General features: G+C 42.3%; 1 protein-coding gene across 2 annotated transcripts in view; it reads right to left on the reverse strand.

Annotated features, from left to right (window-relative positions):
• LOC110162786 (DENN/MADD domain containing 1B) overlaps positions 1-17,510 on the reverse strand; it is a 378,748-nt gene that overhangs the window by 43,285 nt on the left and 317,953 nt on the right. For both annotated transcript variants that reach the window (XM_055165337.1, XM_020927684.2), the window contains 2 exons: positions 7,811-7,901; positions 5,465-5,505 (listed from right to left, as the gene is read on the reverse strand). In XM_055165337.1, coding sequence (XP_055021312.1) covers positions 5,465-5,505; positions 7,811-7,901 — 132 coding nt within the window. The remainder of the gene's footprint in view (positions 1-5,464; positions 5,506-7,810; positions 7,902-17,510) is intronic.

The following is a 17,510-nucleotide window of genomic DNA, read 5'->3' on the forward strand; positions in this document are numbered from 1 at the left end:
TTGTGCATAAAAACACCACAAAAGTACATTCTGGAGGCTCATTCACTCATATTGCCCAGTAAATTTACATGTAGAAAATGCAAATGAAACAGATCCTGCAGTTCACATACCATTCACACACACACGCCAAAGTCCAGAACATTTCTTGGATCATCATGGAATCATCTTTTCTTCCCGCTGGTCTGTTTGTTTGGGTGACCCATGTGTGCATAGTGATGAGTCGATGTCAAAATATGACATCAACGATATTTTGAAGTTGATGCGTCAACATCATCGACGCATCGCTACAGGGCGACTTAACACAGCTTTGTTCTTTAATGAATGATTAGATACAATAAATTCAAATACATAATAAATATATACTTGACCAATTTAAGAGCTAGCAGTTGTGAGTGTGTGAGGTTAAAGCTGCACTACGTAACTTTTCTGGTCAAACGTCAGTCACTGAGTGTGTATACATGAACATGAGTATCCCGGTTTCTTCATGGTGCATGTATACACAGTACCCCGGTTTCAGCATCCAGGTTATTAGAAACCGGGTTACTGTAGCTGGTATATTCTGATAGTAACCGGGACTGTGGCATGTAAACACAGTATCCCTGTTACTGCAACATAAAGTGGAGTGCGCATGCGTCCAAAAGACAAACACTTTTCAGTCTTTTCACCACAACAATAGCGACATAAATAAAGTGACCGTACATGAGTGAAATGACTGTAAAATAAAAAGCTGCACTAAACCTGCACACGTACAATCTGCACTCGTACGACCTGTACACGTATGATCACTGAAAAGTTAACCCTTACAAACTATTCGGGTTAATTTTGACCCGTTTTGACATTCAACAGTAGTAAACATACACTAAATAATTCTTTGATCCTGAAATTTGATGAAAATAAATTTTGACAAAATACACAAAAATGAAAATATTTGAAAATATTTATCACTGCTTTACATGCATTGACTAGTCTGAAATAAGCAGAATGGCTGCAGTGGATAAAAATGGTTATATTATAAATTCCAACAGTTCCAGAATATTCATGTAATTTTCAAATGCAATAAATATCATCATCATATTGGCTTTTATGTTTTTATTTGTTTTGTAAAACAGGACATGATACTTGTGATAGTAGATGTTTTTCTCAAAAAACGAGTGTTGTAAAACTTACAAAAATATGCTCTTCCTGCTCTTTCAAACATTATATTTATATATTACATATATTTATTCATGTAGGACAGTCTATTTATTTGGTATAAACACTTACTGTGAGGAAATTCTTGGTCCGGGCAAATTTGACCTGGACCAGACTGTGAAAGCTTAAGAAATGAACAGTATGTAAGGGTTAAACATGAAACATTTCCTATACGATATACAGAGATATACAGAACAGACTCGCCATCATCAGCACCTCCTCTGTCACAGAAAAAAACACATATAATCCACTGAGTTGTGTCTTTTAGTCTGACAGAAGCAGAACCACATCAGCGGCACAAGGAGCGAGCTCTTTTTAACGACGCTAACAGTTTATGCTAATTAGTCATGTGGTCTTAAGTTTCATTTCAGTAGGCCTAAAACTTAAACAAATGTGGCAAAGCTGATTTATATTATCACACGGGCTGATGTGGTTATGGTTCATATGTTATAAAGCTAAGTTTATTTCTGCAGAATATTTTAATAAAAATCTACACATTGGGTTTGATCTGCGCTAAAGGAGGTGCTACAGGAGCTCATGGTTATTTGTATTTTTCCTGGTTTATTAATTTAAATTAAGTTAGTTTTTGTGCTTGTGCATTTGTAAGATTATGTCAAGAAACTGGGATACTCCATTTGATCATGTACACAGGGATATGAGTGTCCCGGGTTCTCAGTGCAGTAACACAGTAACCCGAATACTGACAGAACCGGGATATGGCTAATAACTGGGATACTGATGTGCATGTATACGCACTAGGGATGGGCATTCGATGAAATTTTCTTAATCGATCAGAAGAATTAACGATCGATTATCGATTAATCATTAACGTTTTTATATTAAAATGATCATCATTATTATTACTATCTGCACTAATCTGAATAAATAAATTCAACTTTACGACATATAAACTGTAACGACTCTAGAGCCACATCAAACCGTTTGACATTATAATGTGTTTAATTTAGTTTTGCGCAAGTCTCACAGAAACAAAGAACAAACAATGAAATTCTTAATGATCAATTATTGATTAATCGATTAATCATGCCCATCCCTAATACCCAGTCACTGTTTTGTCTTCTAGGAGATGTAATAACTTATGTATGTATGTAGTAGTAGTATGGAATTAGGAGCTTTGGACACTGGAACCAGTCTAAGAATAAAGTGTTTCTGAAACATGTCTGAATGAAACAAAACACAACTGCAGGTCTGTTTATGATGAGGAAACAACTTTAGAACACGACTTAAAACTCACGAGAGTACATTTTGCTTAATATAGGACCTTAAAAGATTGTTAATAAATATGGAACAATCTACAAAAAGGTGACTGTGTCAACCATTTTGTGATGTGCAGAGGTCAAAAGATTGAAATAACAAAAGAAAAGCAAACTGTATCTATATAAAAGTATTACTGATCTATAATATTCTCTTTGAAAGCATTTTGTAGCATTTTTAAACCTTAAAAGTGACACAAGCCTGATTGATTTGTCAACGCTAACATTCTGACACCATATCTCCCCATCTCTCTTCTCTCTGTCTCCTCTTTTGTGCAGTTTTCTTTCTCATCTCTCCTTTCTTTTTGGTCTCCGATGTTATCTAAACGGCTATACAGCAGTGGTGGAAAAAAAAAAAAAAAAAAAAAAAACGAAAGAGGTGAGCGCCTTTTTTCATATAGATCGCTGCCAGTCAGAAAATATGAACTTTAAACCAAGCTTTTGAAGACCACTCTGGAGGACTAATTCAAGCTAGGAGCAAAAAAGAGGAGGAGGAAGAGGAAGAGAGGGGGAGGAAGAGAGGGTAGTGACATAGATGAAAGGGTGAGGGAGGGGGAGGAAGAGGAGAAGACATGTATTTCAATGGACGACTGTCAAATCAACACGTCCGCCGAAAAGAAGGCTGCTGTCACGTCAAATCACTTGTCTTATAGCGGGGAGATGTCATCCTGCACGCGCCGCTTCACACGCCAAACGCACCCCGCTCCCGAACACGGACGCCACCCGGGCCGGCTCCACAGCGCCGCACATCAAACGCACCCGTCCAGTCAGGCTAGCTATAGTCCGTCACGTCGCTAATTTAATAAGGGCCAGGAAATGAAAAAGGAAAGGAACGGGGTGGGAGAGGTGTATTTTACAGAAATGGAAGGCTGGTTTAAGGGCAGCGGGGGGAGAAAGTGCAGAATTCAAATAGAACAGCAAAGAGGGAGAAAAGGGTTGTTTAAGAATAAGAAAATTGGTGGTAGGTCAAAAGATTCACTTTAGTGGACGATGTCTGCTTTTTAGAACTGATATCTAAAGCAGATTTTTTATTTTATTTTATTTTTTTTACCCAAAATGAGTCTAATAGTGTTGTAATGATGCTAAAATCTAAAACTAATTAAAAACAAAACAAAAACAAATAAATAAAGACACATTGTATTTTATTTTTTACAGATGATGTCATCAATATTCTCTGGGCTTCTTGAAGTTAATGGTACGTTCGATAATCCTTCTGACTTGGAGGTCTGAGGATGTTGCCTTGTGACACTCACTGACATGCCTCTTTTCCTCAGACGGCGTAACTTGGAACTCAAAACAACTCAGAGGAAACTGAACAAGGATTCCGAGATAGAATCCAAGATGGCTGTGCCCAGTATCACTTTTAAGCATGAACTGTTTTATGTTGCGTTTGGACATTTGATTATTTAAATTCAGTCATTTGTATTTGCAATACCTTACTGTGATGGTGGTTGGTCGGTGTTGAGGCGGTTGGTGTTGTGGTGGTCAGTGTTGTGGCGGTCAGTGTTGTGGCGGTCAGTGTTGCGGCGGTCGGTGTTGAGGTGGTGGGTGTTGTGGCGGTCGGTGTTGCGGTGGTTGGGTGTTGTTGGTGGTCGTGTTGCGGTGGTTGTGTTTTGCGGCGGTCGGTGTTGCGGTGGTTGGTGTTGTGGTGGTCGGTGTTGTGGTGGTCGGTGTTACGGTGGTCAGTGTTTGCGGTGCGGTCAGTGTTGCGGTGGTTGGTGTTGTGGTAGTTGGTGTTGAGGCGGTCGGTGTTACGGTGGTCAGTGTTGCGGTGGTTGGTGTTGTGGTGGTTGGTGTTGTAGTAGTTGGTGTTGCGGCGGTCGGTGTTACCGTGGTCGGTGTTACAGTGGTCAGTGTTGTGGTGGTTGGTGTTGTGGTAGTTGGTGTTGCGGTGGTCAGTGTTGTGGTAGTTGGTGTTGCGGCGGTCGGTGTTACCTGTGTGTGGTGTACAGTGTCAGTGTTGCGGCGGTCAGTGTTGTGGTAGTTGGTGTTGTGGTGGTTGGTGTTGTGGTAGTCGGTGTTGTGGTAGTTGGTATGTGGTAGTCGGTGTTGTGGTAGTTGGTTGCGGTGGTTGGTGTTGTGGTAGTCGATGTTGTGGTAGTTGGTATTGTGGTAGTCGGTGTTGTGGTAGTTGGTGTTGAGGCGGTCGGTGTTACGGTGGTCAGTGTTGCGGTGGTTGGTGTTGTGGTGGTTGGTGTTGTAGTAGTTGGTGTTGCGGCGGTCGGTGTTACCGTGGTCGGTGTTACAGTGGTCAGTGTTGCGGCGGTCAGTGTTGTGGTGGTTGGTGTTGTGGTAGTTGGTGTTGCGGTGGTCAGTGTTGTGGTGGTTGGTGTTGTGGTAGTCAGTGTTGTGGTAGTTGGTGTTGCGGCGGTCGGTGTTACCGTGGTCGGTGTTACAGTGGTCAGTGTTGCGGCGGTCAGTGTTGTGGTAGTCGATGTTGTGGTAGTTGGTATTGCGGCGGTCAGTGTTGTGGTAGTTGGTATTGCGGCGGTCAGTGTTGTGGTCGTTGGTGTTGCGGAGGTCAGTGTTGTGGTAGTTGGTATTGCGGCGGTCAGTGTTGTGGTCGTTGGTATTGCGGTGGTCAGTGTTGTGGTAGTCAGTGTTGTGACGGGCCATAACGAACGCACCATAACTAGAGGCACTGCTCTGTCTGAAGCTCTGTTACTCAAGTTAGACTTTAATGTGACCTTTGTTTCACCTTAATATTTATTTAGCTGAAACTGAAACAGGTGAGCTGATTTGTACTTTTAACAGTCCCTGTCCAGTCACAAACTATCCATTTTGTGTATTTTCTTGAGTTTTCAGACTTTCTTTCACCGTGTTTGCATGTGTGCGTTGAGTCTCCATAGTAACTGCTGAACATTCTGTCAAAGAAATACATGCACAACCCCTCCAGTGTAACATTGCTGCAAAATATCAATACTTTCTTGAAATGAGTATCTTGTTTCAATCTAGTTCTAAAATGTATTCATATTCTGCTAAGAGAAAAGTGTGAGTACCTTGACCGTGTGCATCCATTGCTGGTAATGTCTGGAATTACCTGCAGAGAAAAACAAAAGAAGTTTAAAAGAGTGACTCAGTTCACAAATATGGCACTTAAACTTTTCTGTCAATAACTAGACCTTAGAACTTGCTATATAACAACATTTTTCCTTTATTTGAGCAATTTGATTTTTAGCTGCCCCTCGTCTGTATTAAATAATATTGGCCTATAGAACGTCATAGAGGTATGGCGTTCATATGGAGCTGTGGATCCGGTGACGGAGCAGAGCTGGAGGTGATGGTCCCATTGGAAACAGTTAACACTCACAGTCCTCACAATGCACTTTTAATCTGCTCCACTCTCTGAAGCTCCACTCTCTCACTCACTCCTATTACCAGTAAATCTGATCACAAGAACAATCCTGACAAAGTTGTTTAAAAAGCTGTAATAATGTTTCTTTCCTCTTGCTGAGAAACAAAAACAAAAAAAGAAAAGAAAAACATGACCAGAATTGCATTAGTTTGATTGATGTATTATTAGTCAAATAAAGGAATAATCTTTAGCAAACAATAGGCTCTATTCACGAGTAACATTCACGTTTAACTCTTTAAAGGTGTTTTTTATTCGTTCTGTTTGCTGGAGCTACATGTATTGCTAGAGTAAGCTCAGTAAAGTTAGCAGTGTGGAGCTAGTGTGCATAGTTAGCAGTGTTACCGGTGGAGAGTTAGGGGTTTAGTGTTACCGTGTAGAACAGCAGATCTTGCGTTCAGCTTCTAGGCGAGCGTTAATGCCGCCGCCATCTTGGTATGGGGGTTCCACGTTCTTAGTGTCACTGAATGTCATTTAACCAAAGCTTTTTCACAGTATCAGTGAGCGGAGATGTCAGACGTTTGCGCCACATATGAACGGAAGTAGCTCTTAAACCAGGACTGAACCAGGACTAAACTAGGAATAAACCAGGTCTAAACCAGGACTAAACCAGGAATAAACCAGGACTGAACCAGGACTAATCTTCAGCTTGTTCGGCTCGGACCTGAAATCTAGCTTGGGGCTCAGTCCGTTCCTGCGCCTGGACCCCAGGCCTCTCCCCGCAGCCAGGGTGAATCCACCGCTGCCCCCGCATTGACCCCTGTGCTGCCCAGAGCGATGCGGGCACGATTCATAGATATAAACCTCTTCTCTATTACTTTATTTGCAGCTCGGTTGTAAATACACGTCTGATATTTGTAATGAACCAAGAAAATAAACTTGCTCATTTAAGGCAGGCTACGTGTACAGTCCCTCAGTTGTCCAGGTAGAATCCATGAAAAAAGGAGAATGTCAATCTGTCAAGTTTATTTGGTAGAAGACTTTTCGCAGCTCATCCAAGCTGCTTCTTAAGTTCTGATCAAGATGCTGGTGAACACTTCTTATATCTGCCTGCAGGGAGGAGCTAACTACACTGAAACTACTCTGGAACTAACACACACACTTGTTTACAGGAGGGTGTTAGTTTCAAGTAGATGTGTTAGTTTCAGAGTAGTTTCAGTGTAGTTAGCTCCTCCCTGCACACAGACATAAGGAAGTGTCCACCAGCGTCTGACCAGAGCTGAAGAAGCAGCTTGGATGAGCTGCGAAAAATATTCAACCAAATAAACTTTTGTCCAGTTAACAAATTCAATTTCTCCTTTTGCTTAAGGTCAGCTGCTTTAATTCTGTACATCGCCTTGTTCCCGTTTCACGTTCATTCATTTAAAAGCAGCATGACCTGCACCAAAATGGCTTTTTTGACACATTTGTTCCAATAGACAGTGGTTGTCAATGTGAGATCTACCGTTCTAGTAGCTTGTAAAGTAAGCCTGTAGAGCAGGCATGTCCAAACTATGGCCCGGGGGCCAAATGCGGCCCTCAGACAAATTTTTCTTGGCCCTCGGGCTTCCAGGTGAATTGGCCCAAATTACCTTACATCAATAAAAAAATTACTTTTTACTGCAAGTTTTTTGAAAATCTACCTTGAGAAAGCTAATATTTAATATTTAGTGTGTGGTTTTAAGGATCTTAGAATGAGCCATCAATCATTATTCATTCTAACATGTTAAACATGCACATATTTTAATTATTCCCTGTGCTGAGCACCAGTCTACGGCCCTCGATTGGCCCTTTGCTTTGTCTGTCTTTAGATATGTGGCCCTTGATGAAAAAAGTTTGGACACCCCTGCTGTAGAGTTACTCATGTAGAGTTATTTGTGTAGAGTTAGTGTGTATAGTTTTCCATGTAGCGTCAGTGTGCAGAATTAGCCGTGTTAGTGGTGTAGAGTTATTCATGTAGAGTTATCCATGTAGAGTTAACCTGTAGTGTTAGCGTGTAGAGCCGTGTACTCACTGCCACAGAAGCCCCCCTCGGTGATCTCCTCTTCAAACACGTCGGTGAAACCTCGGCCTGCGTTCAATTTGGCCAAGCGGCCGTCGATGAACTGCAAGCATAAATCACAGGCTGGTTATTACGGGGAATACAAGCGACGCGGATCAGGCTAGCTAGGCGTGCGCTAATAGGATTTTCTAACCCGGAGCAGCTGAGGAGCCCGGCCTGTCTGCGTATAAGGAAGTTTCATTTCCTCTCTCTGTAAAGGCCCAGATCATAAAAGTCACCGTCGTAAATATGGGGAAGCTGGGACCAAGTTTCATGTTGTTAAGTCAGTCAGGATATTAAGTGCAAATGCAGGAGTGGTTAGAAATAACATTAGAGATTAGGGCAAATAAAAACTATTTACAATGGAAACTAAAACAAAGAAAGAGAATAAAAGAAAACAGTAAATGAGCTGGTCATTTCACAGATTTAAAGGGCCCATATTACATTGTTTTCTGATCTGTTAACTTTGTAACTTTTCTGGTGGAGGGTTCATCACAAACTTTTCTTTATTGAGACGTTACTGCTTTTTCTGGAATGTTTCACAGTATGGCATTAAAAGTTTCTATCTTCATGGAGACCAAACCAGACCAAGTTACAGGTCAGATCTGTGGAGAGGCGACCCCGCTCAGAATGTCTGTTTTTCTAGATATTTTTGAGCTATTAAACCACCTGTAATTGAATAAATGTAAAGTAGAGATGTTTAATGTCACACTGTGGAACATTTCAGGCAGAACAATGACATCTCCATAGAAACAAGCAGATGTCAGACCCTCAACCAAAAAGTTACACAGTGCATCCGGAATGTCTCCTCAGATACATTACCTGCTCATTTCCTGTTTTCCTTTCTTTTCTTTTTTTAGTTGCCATTGTAAATTGTTTTATTATTTTATCACCACCCAATGATGTCACAAGATGGAACAGAGGGTTCTGATCTCTGGAGAGCGTGAGAGACTAAATGTCTGATAACTCAAATATCCGTGAATAAACAATTAAACATTGAATAATTAACACAATAATACAACTATAATGTGAAAATAATGATTTGGTTTTGTACCTAATTAAAAACTGTCATTTCATTAGAACAGTTTTAAAACACCTTATTTTTATATCCACAAATCATTTCTCAATATGTTGCAGTCTGATTGAGTCTGATACAGAGCAGTTTGTGAGTTTGTGAGGAGGTGGGTGGTGTTTTCGCTAATTAAACAGAATCAAAAATACAATTAATCCTCCACTCAAACACTGATCATTATTTCTGAAACCTGTTAATTATTTCTGTATTGGCGGCCATTATATCAGCTAATAAGGAACTGTTGAAAAGCTGACAAAAAGTTCATATTAAGACATTTGCTAATAGTTACTGGGAAATTGGTGCATGAGTGTTATTTTGTATATTTTGGATAAACTTTGATTGAAATGCACCCTTACGCAGCTCTGGGAGAATAGCTGCTGATGGAACAAGAGGCCAACAGTCCTTAAAATGGTGCCTTGAAACATGAAAGTGAAGTGGGTTGTGTTCATGAAGCTGCTGTCACAATTTTATATTAAGACATTTGCTGATAATTACTAGAAAAACTGGAGTATGGATTTTATTTTTGTATATTTTGGATAAACTTATCAGAAAACACCCTTACAAATCATGGAAGACATAGATATGTACATTTACACACACATACATACATACATGCATGCATACAAGCATACATATATACATACATACATACATACATACATACATACATACATACATACATACATACATACATACATACATACATACATACATACATACATACATACATACATACATACATACATATACATACATACATACATACATACATACATACACACACACATACATACATACACATACACATACATACATACATACATGCATGCATACATACATACATACATACATACATACATACATACATACATACAAGCATACATATATACATACATACATGCATACATACATACACACACACATACATACATACACACACATACATACATACACACATACATACAGTACATACATACAGTACATATATACATACATACATACATACATACATACATACATACATACATACACACACATACAGTACATACATACATTACATACATGCATACATACATACAGTACATACATACAGTACATACATACACACACACACACACATATATATACATACATACACACACACACATACATACACGCATACATACACATACATACATACATTACATACATACATTACATACATACATACATACAGTACATACATACAGTACATACATACACACACACACACACACACATATATATACATACACACACACACACATACATACACGCATACATACATACATACATATATACAGTGCCTACATACATATACATTACATACATACATATATACATACGGTGTATACATACATACACACATACAGTACATATATACATTTACATGCATAATGCATATAAATATACTGTATATCATATGGGGGGAGACTGTGCAGTGTGTGAGTTTATACATTGTATATTGCTTTTTTCTTTTTTTAAATTTATGTTTAAAAAAAAATAACAGAAACAGTTGTTGTGTTGCTTTCCGTAACAGAAAGCATCACATGGAACATCTATCCCACATTATCCAAAAAAAAGATCTACAACAAAAACCTTTATATTCCTTTGACATTTCAGATCATGCCAATTATTGTCTGCTGTTCCGAGCCAAAAAAGTCTCTTAAAGATGACCCGTCCTGACAAATGACAACATTCTGAACTGCTCATTATCCCCTTTTTGTTCACCAGTGTCCAGGATGTGACCAGGACCACACCTCTTAGGACAGGCTCACCCCAGGGACCCCCTCTCTCCTCCGGGATTATCCCCCCCCCCTCCCGCCCAGTACCAGTCTCTCCCCCTTCTCCTCTGGTCAGGTTCATCATGATCCTGTTTTAATGAGAGGTGAGGAGGCAGCGGAGACAAGGAGAGGCCAATTAGTGCTCGTAATCAACCCCATCATCGCCACGGAAACAACCCCCACCCCTCTCCACCCCCTTCCACACACACGTCAGGTTTATATACTTTGTATAGACTTTACAATGTCTCATGTTCATTTGTGGAAGACGACTGGTTATCTCAACAGCCATAATTACACCTCCTCACTGTTGTACTTGTTTTGTTCATTTATATTAAAATAATGTAAAAGATTAAAAGATACACATTCCAAGTTTTGTGACTTTCTGTGTAAATGTTCTCTGATTCATCTGATTGTCTCTCCTTAAATAAACATTTCCTGTGTACAAATGTTATTGCTTTTTCCCAGAACGTTCCACAGTGTGCAGTAAACGTATCTAACTTGTATTTATCCAGTGACAGATGTTGAATTTATTTAATTAGGAGTGTTTTTTGGGGTCCTAACATGGCTTGGAAAAACATGCATTCTTATAAGAATTCAAGTTAGATCAGTTTAATGTCATACTGTGGAACATTCTGAAAAAAGCAATAACATTTGTACACAGGAAAGTAAGTAAAGGGTCTCTACATTGTCACTGAACAAAAATTCACCAACTTGGTATGTGAGCAGAGTCGCCTCTGTACAGATCTGACCTGTAACTAGGTCTGGTAGTGTGACCTGCTTGTCTCCATGGTGACAGATGTTTAATGCCAAACTGTGGAACCTTCAGAGGCCGATTTATGAAATATTTGCTCTTTTTAGTGTATCTGTGTTTAATCTCCCAGTGAGGATATTATTGTATTATTGTGTTTTGGTCGAGCTGCTGCTCAAAGAATCTGCATAAAACTTTTGAGACGTTAATGTGAAGAGAGCAGCTCTCTTAAATCTGGGGGCTGTATTTAAATGACATAATTTAGGCATCATTTTTAATGAGGAGCTGGAGGAAGTGTCCGGGGTGAAGGAAGTCTGGGAGTTCCTGCTCAGACTGCTGCCCCTGAGATCCGGTGTTCTGTCGAAATGCGCTGCTCCATCGAATTGAGCTGCCCACAGCCTAAATCAATCGGTCTAACAATTGTCGCCACCCTGTCGAAATAAGCTCACTTTTTCCGTTTACAGTTGTAAAGATCTAATAAAGGCAAACTCTGACCTTGACCTCCTCAATTTTACTACAATTTCTTTGGATTAGAGACGTGGGTTTGATGCTGTTGTATGCACACAGTGATTAGACTTTATGGGCCGTATCTTGCCCCCAGTCTTAGCGCTAAGTGCAAGTGGGCGTGTCCAGGTGGGGTTGTACTTCTCTGCTGGAGGCTGGAGTGCGACGGTACAAGTACATATATGGTGACAGTATCTGAACCAGTCTGTGGCATTTAAAAGCACTGCCCGTGTGGGTAAAGTCTGTAAACTGTACCTCATTATCAGGCAGCAAAGAGGAGTGAGGGGAAAAGTTAAATAAGTGTACAATATAACAGCTCCGGAGCCTCACAATGCAAATACACACCAGCAGAGGCGCCAGGAATATAGAATTTAGTGTGAGCCATGACAGAACTGACTGGGTTTGTGTTCCGAACACTCCGCACACATGTGCGACCCTCTCATGCACACGCACCGCTGGAAACCCGTGCACACACGCACACATCAACCATTTGATCTCACACAGGTGGAAGTCTCGTGGATTATGGAATATGTTTATTACCATATAAATGTTTCTGATGTTATCGCTTTATGCACAGATATGATACGTGCGTCTACTCCACTGTCACAGCCCCGAGCTGTCAGTGAATGTACGCGCAAGTCCGGTCGCGACAATGTGAATAAATCGACATCGCAGCATTATGACACGGACAGAGTAAGAAATCACACTTTAGGACATCGCTGTAAACGGCCTCATGTGAATGAGCAGCTTTTGTACAGATCCAGATCAAAATAAACTCTAGAGCAGAGCTGAGCCGATACAGGGAGTGTGCATGGGGCTGTGCTCTGGACAGTTCTGGACGGTTCTGGACGGTTCCAGACGACTCCCGCACAGCACACTAATATGTTATGAATTTTAAGCATTTATCATCTTAATATATTTCTAAATAAAAGAAGCCTTGAGCATGTCACATGTTGTTTTTCTGTAAACTCGTTAGATGTTTATTTTTACGATTCTGACAATTCACTGAACGCGTCACACGTGCCCTCAGTCTGCTCCACTCCACCTGATATTCAGGCACAGCACACCGACTGTTTAGAACTCCACACCCCACACTTGTGCTTGTGCTAAAACTGGGGGCAAGATACGGCCCTATATCTTAGTTATGTCAAATTTCAAATCATTTGTATGAATCTCCCTCCTTCCGATGGGACATGCCCAGAACACCTCCTGAGGGAGGGGCCAGGAGGCATCAGAACAGATGCCCGAGCCACCTCAGCTGCTCCTCTCAATGTGGAGGAGCAGCGGCTCTATTCCGAGCTCCTCCCGTGTGACTGAGCTCCTCACCCTATCTCTAAGGGAGCACCCAGCCACCCTGCGGAGGACTGACAGTAAATCGAGAGCTTTGCCTTTCAGCTCAGCTCCCTCTTCTCTACAACCGTTCGATACAGCAACAACCATCACTGCTGACGCTGCACTGATCCACCTGTCAATCTCACACTCCATCCTCCCCTCACTCATGAACAAGACCCCGAGATACTTGAACTCCTCCACTTGAGGCAGGGACTCTCTGCCCCCGGAGAGCACAAGACACCTTTTGCCGGTCGAGAAAGGAGGCCCCGACTGGCCTGGGAATGTCTTGGGGGACCTCCGGAAGAGCTGGAGGACGTGTTTGGGGTGAAGGAAGTCTGGGAGTCCCTGCTTAGACTGCTGCCCCCACGTCCTGGCCCCAGATAAGAGGAAGAAAATGGATGGATGACTGGACATCTGAATCTGTGTAGTTCAGTTCTATTCTGCCCCAATAGGCTCAGACCAAAGGCAGCACATATTCACAGGACAATTTATCCATCGAATAATGCTCCCACTGTAGAATCATCATTATTCACTCATTTAGGTGAATTTGGATAGAGGAGCTCATTTCGACAGGCCCATATCTTCTATCAAATAAAGCTCCCACTAAGAGAAAGAAATTACTGGAAACAATGAAATCAGTGTTTCCCGCAGCGCTTTATAGTTACAGTTTATAGTTTCCTGAACGTCTTTAGAACGATCTTGAGCTGTACCAGAGCAAGTAGAAGAGCACATAGACCAGTACACACACATGGACCAGTATGAACGTCCTGGACCACTGAGGATTACACACATATAAGACACATGGAATAGAAAAGAAAGTTGTACCATTGAATGTGGAAAATCCCAGTGTATTGTCTAAAGAAAGAGAGTTTTTTATTGTCACTGAGGTATCAGAATCAGTATTGAATAGAGTCTATTCCTTAGTATGGAAATCCAGTTTGTAATGTTAGTACGGTGACAGCACTACACTGGTCTGTGCGGGGGTCTCCACGGGGGTCCCTCCATAATCGTACCCCAAAATGACGCAGTGAGAGGGGGATTACAGCACCGTCTGGGAGCCATTTGTTGAATAGTGGCTCATAAAAAGTAAGTACAGAGCAGAGAGTGAAGGTGACGTCAGCTCTGGGCTCTGAGGTCTGGGGTCTGGGGGTTTGGGGTCTGGGGTCTCAGCTCTGGGGTCTGGAGCTTTAAAATCGGTTCTTTGAGTTATTTAAAGGTGCACTAAGTTACTTTTCATGTATGAATGTCTCCATGGATAAGTTATTATTTTGCCTGGAATATTTCACACTGTTTGGTCAAAGGAGACGAGAAAGGAGACATTCATCTAAAGTGACGGTTTCCTCAGGATGTACATGGCCCACATGGATGATCTCGGTGTCTAAGTGAAGTTAACACCTACTGCTCTGTGTCCTCTGTTAAACACTGACATTATATAACAAGCAATAAATACACTAGACTCAAACACAACCCTTTCATCCATCCATTTTCTTCCTCTTATCCACGTCGCGGGGGCAGCAGTCTAAGCAGGGACTCCCAGACTTCCTTCACTCCTCCAGCTCCTCCAGGGAACCCCGAGGTGTTCCCAGGCCAGCCAAGAGACACAGTCCCCCCAACGTGTCCTGGGTCTTCCCCGGGGTCTCCTCCCAGTGGGACATCCCAGGAGGCATCTGGACCAGATGCCCTCCCTTGAGCTGGCTCCTTTCAATGTGAATGAGCGGCTCTACTCCGAGCTCCTCATGTATGACTAAGCTCCTCACCCTATCTCTAAGGGAGCACTCAGCCACCCTGTGGAGGAAACTCATTTCAGCTGCTTGTGTCAGTAATACAAGCAGTTCTTACCCAAAGCTCATGACCATAGGTGAGGGTAGGAACGAAGACTGACCACAAAATCTTTGCCTTTCGACTCAGCTCCCTCTTCACAACAGGCCGATACAGCAACAACCATCACTGCCGATGCTGCACTGATCCACCTGTCAATGTCACGCTCCATCCTCCCTTCACTCGTGAACAAGACCCCGAGATACTTGAACTCCTCCACTTGAGGCAGGGACTCTCCACCCACCTGGAGAGAGCAAGACACCTTTTTTTGGTCAAGAACCATGGCTTTGAACTTGGAGGAGCTGATCCTCATCCCTGCCGCTTCACAAACGGCTGAAAACCGCCCCAGTGCTGCAGGTCCTGGTTTGTTAAAGCCAACAGGACAACATCATCTGTAAACAGCAGAGATGATCCTGTGGTCCCCAAACTGGACCCCCTCCGGCCCCTGACTGCACCTAGAAATTCTGTTTATAAATAGATTGAACAGAACCGGTGACAAAGGGCAGCCCTGGCGGAGTCCAACATGCACCGGGAACAGGTCTGACTTACTGCCGGCAACGAACACAGCTCCTGCTCCGGTCATGGAGTGTGATTCTTCTGTAGCTGGAACACACCCTCCGGTCCCCCTTCTTATACAGAGGGACCACCACCCCGGTTTGCCAGTACAGAGGTACCGCCACGCGATGTTGAAGAGGCGTGTCAGCCAAGACCCACAACATCCAGAGACTTAAGGACTCAGGATGGATCTCATCCACCCCTGGAGCCACCAAGGAGCTTTAACCACCTCAGTGACTTCAGCCAGGGTGATGGACGAATCCACCTCCGAGTCCCCAGCCTCCTCGGAAGATGTGACTGTGGGATTGAGGAGATCCTCAAAGTATTCCTTCCACTGCCCAAAAACATCCCCAGTCGAGGTCAGCAGCTCTCCCACTGCACTGTAAACAGTGTTGGTGAAGCTCTGTTTCCCCTCCTGAGGCGCCGGACGGTTTGCCAGAATCTCTTTGAGGCCGTCCGATAGTCCTCCTCCATGGTCTCCCCAAACTTCTCCCGCAGCACACTGGGCTCATCAGCTGCCTCAGGAGTCCCACAAGCCAACAAGGCCCGATAGGACTCCTTCTTCAGCCTGACGGCATCCCTTACTTCTGGTGTCCACCACCAGGTTTGGAGATTGCCGCTGCGACAGGCACCACAGACCTTACGCCCACAGCTACGAGCGGCCGCCCTTTCAGTTCCACAAAAAAATAATAAATGAAAACAGACAATTGTCTTTTAAACCTTGGATGTATCTTCTGGGACACCAGGGAACTGTTAAAACAACATGAAATCATCATTTCGGCAGAAAGTCCAGGGCAAATAAACCAGAGAGAATAAAATATTAACATTTAAATCATTTTTGATTGGTGTTATTTGAAATGAACTTTAAATTAAATATTGAAATAGAAGTCAAAATCTTTTTTTTTTTTTTGGTTTGTTTGATACTAAAATGGAAAAATAAAATGAAAAACTGCTTTCCCATTTTATTGTTTTTGTTCTTAATTGAAATTCAGAAGAATGAATGCTACATGGAACATAAAACTGTGGTAAATATCGACTAACGGGACTATCCACCAAACCGAGACAGAATAAGAAAAGATCAAACCTGTGATAAAGACTATTTTATTTACTTCAACTATATGGAGTTTATCTCACACAGTAAACACACGACTGCTGCTCCTCCAACTGTGTCACTTACTTAATAAAAGTGTGAAGGAGGAGAGATGGAGAGAGAGAGGAGGAGGAGACAGGGAGAGATAGGGAGAGAGAGAGGGAGAGGGAAAAGAAGGAGAAAGAAGGAAAGGAGAAAAAAGAGAAGGAGACAGAAAGAAGAGGAGAGGGAGAGAGAGGGAGGAGAAAGAGAGAGGAGAGTAGAAGAGAGAGAGAGAGAGAGAAAGGGAGGGAGACAGGAGGAGAGAGGGTGAGGGCGAGAGAGACAGAGGCAGGAAAGGAGAGAGGAGGATTGGAGGAAGAGAGAGAGGGAAGAGAAGTGCGTGCAGACATGATGAGACAGAGCAGGTTATTAGTGACAGATAGAGTTTTGGAGGAGACTTGAGTCCCGGTGCTGATGTGAACCAGAGACCAACAAGAACCAAAACAAGAGCAGGAATTAGGAATGAAAGAAGCACAAACACGTCAGCGTCATGTCGAACAGAAAGAGACATAAAGACATAATTAAAGGTGCATGTCTTTTCCAGTGGGGAATCCACCGACAGCTCTTGTCAAAAATATATTGGAATTCTATTATTTTCACATAAGAGAACTTCATTAATCAATGAAGTGAACAGAATCATTGAACAAGCACAGAGACAGTCGACACACGGGCACAGTGCAGTAGTTAGTAACTGTTTCCCTTCCAACCAG

Source organism: Boleophthalmus pectinirostris, unplaced genomic scaffold, assembly GCF_026225935.1.
Source record: "Boleophthalmus pectinirostris isolate CB_2022bp ecotype Guang Dong unplaced genomic scaffold, ASM2622593v1 HiC_scaffold_7, whole genome shotgun sequence".
Classification (NCBI taxonomy): Eukaryota; Metazoa; Chordata; class Actinopteri; order Gobiiformes; family Gobiidae; genus Boleophthalmus; species Boleophthalmus pectinirostris.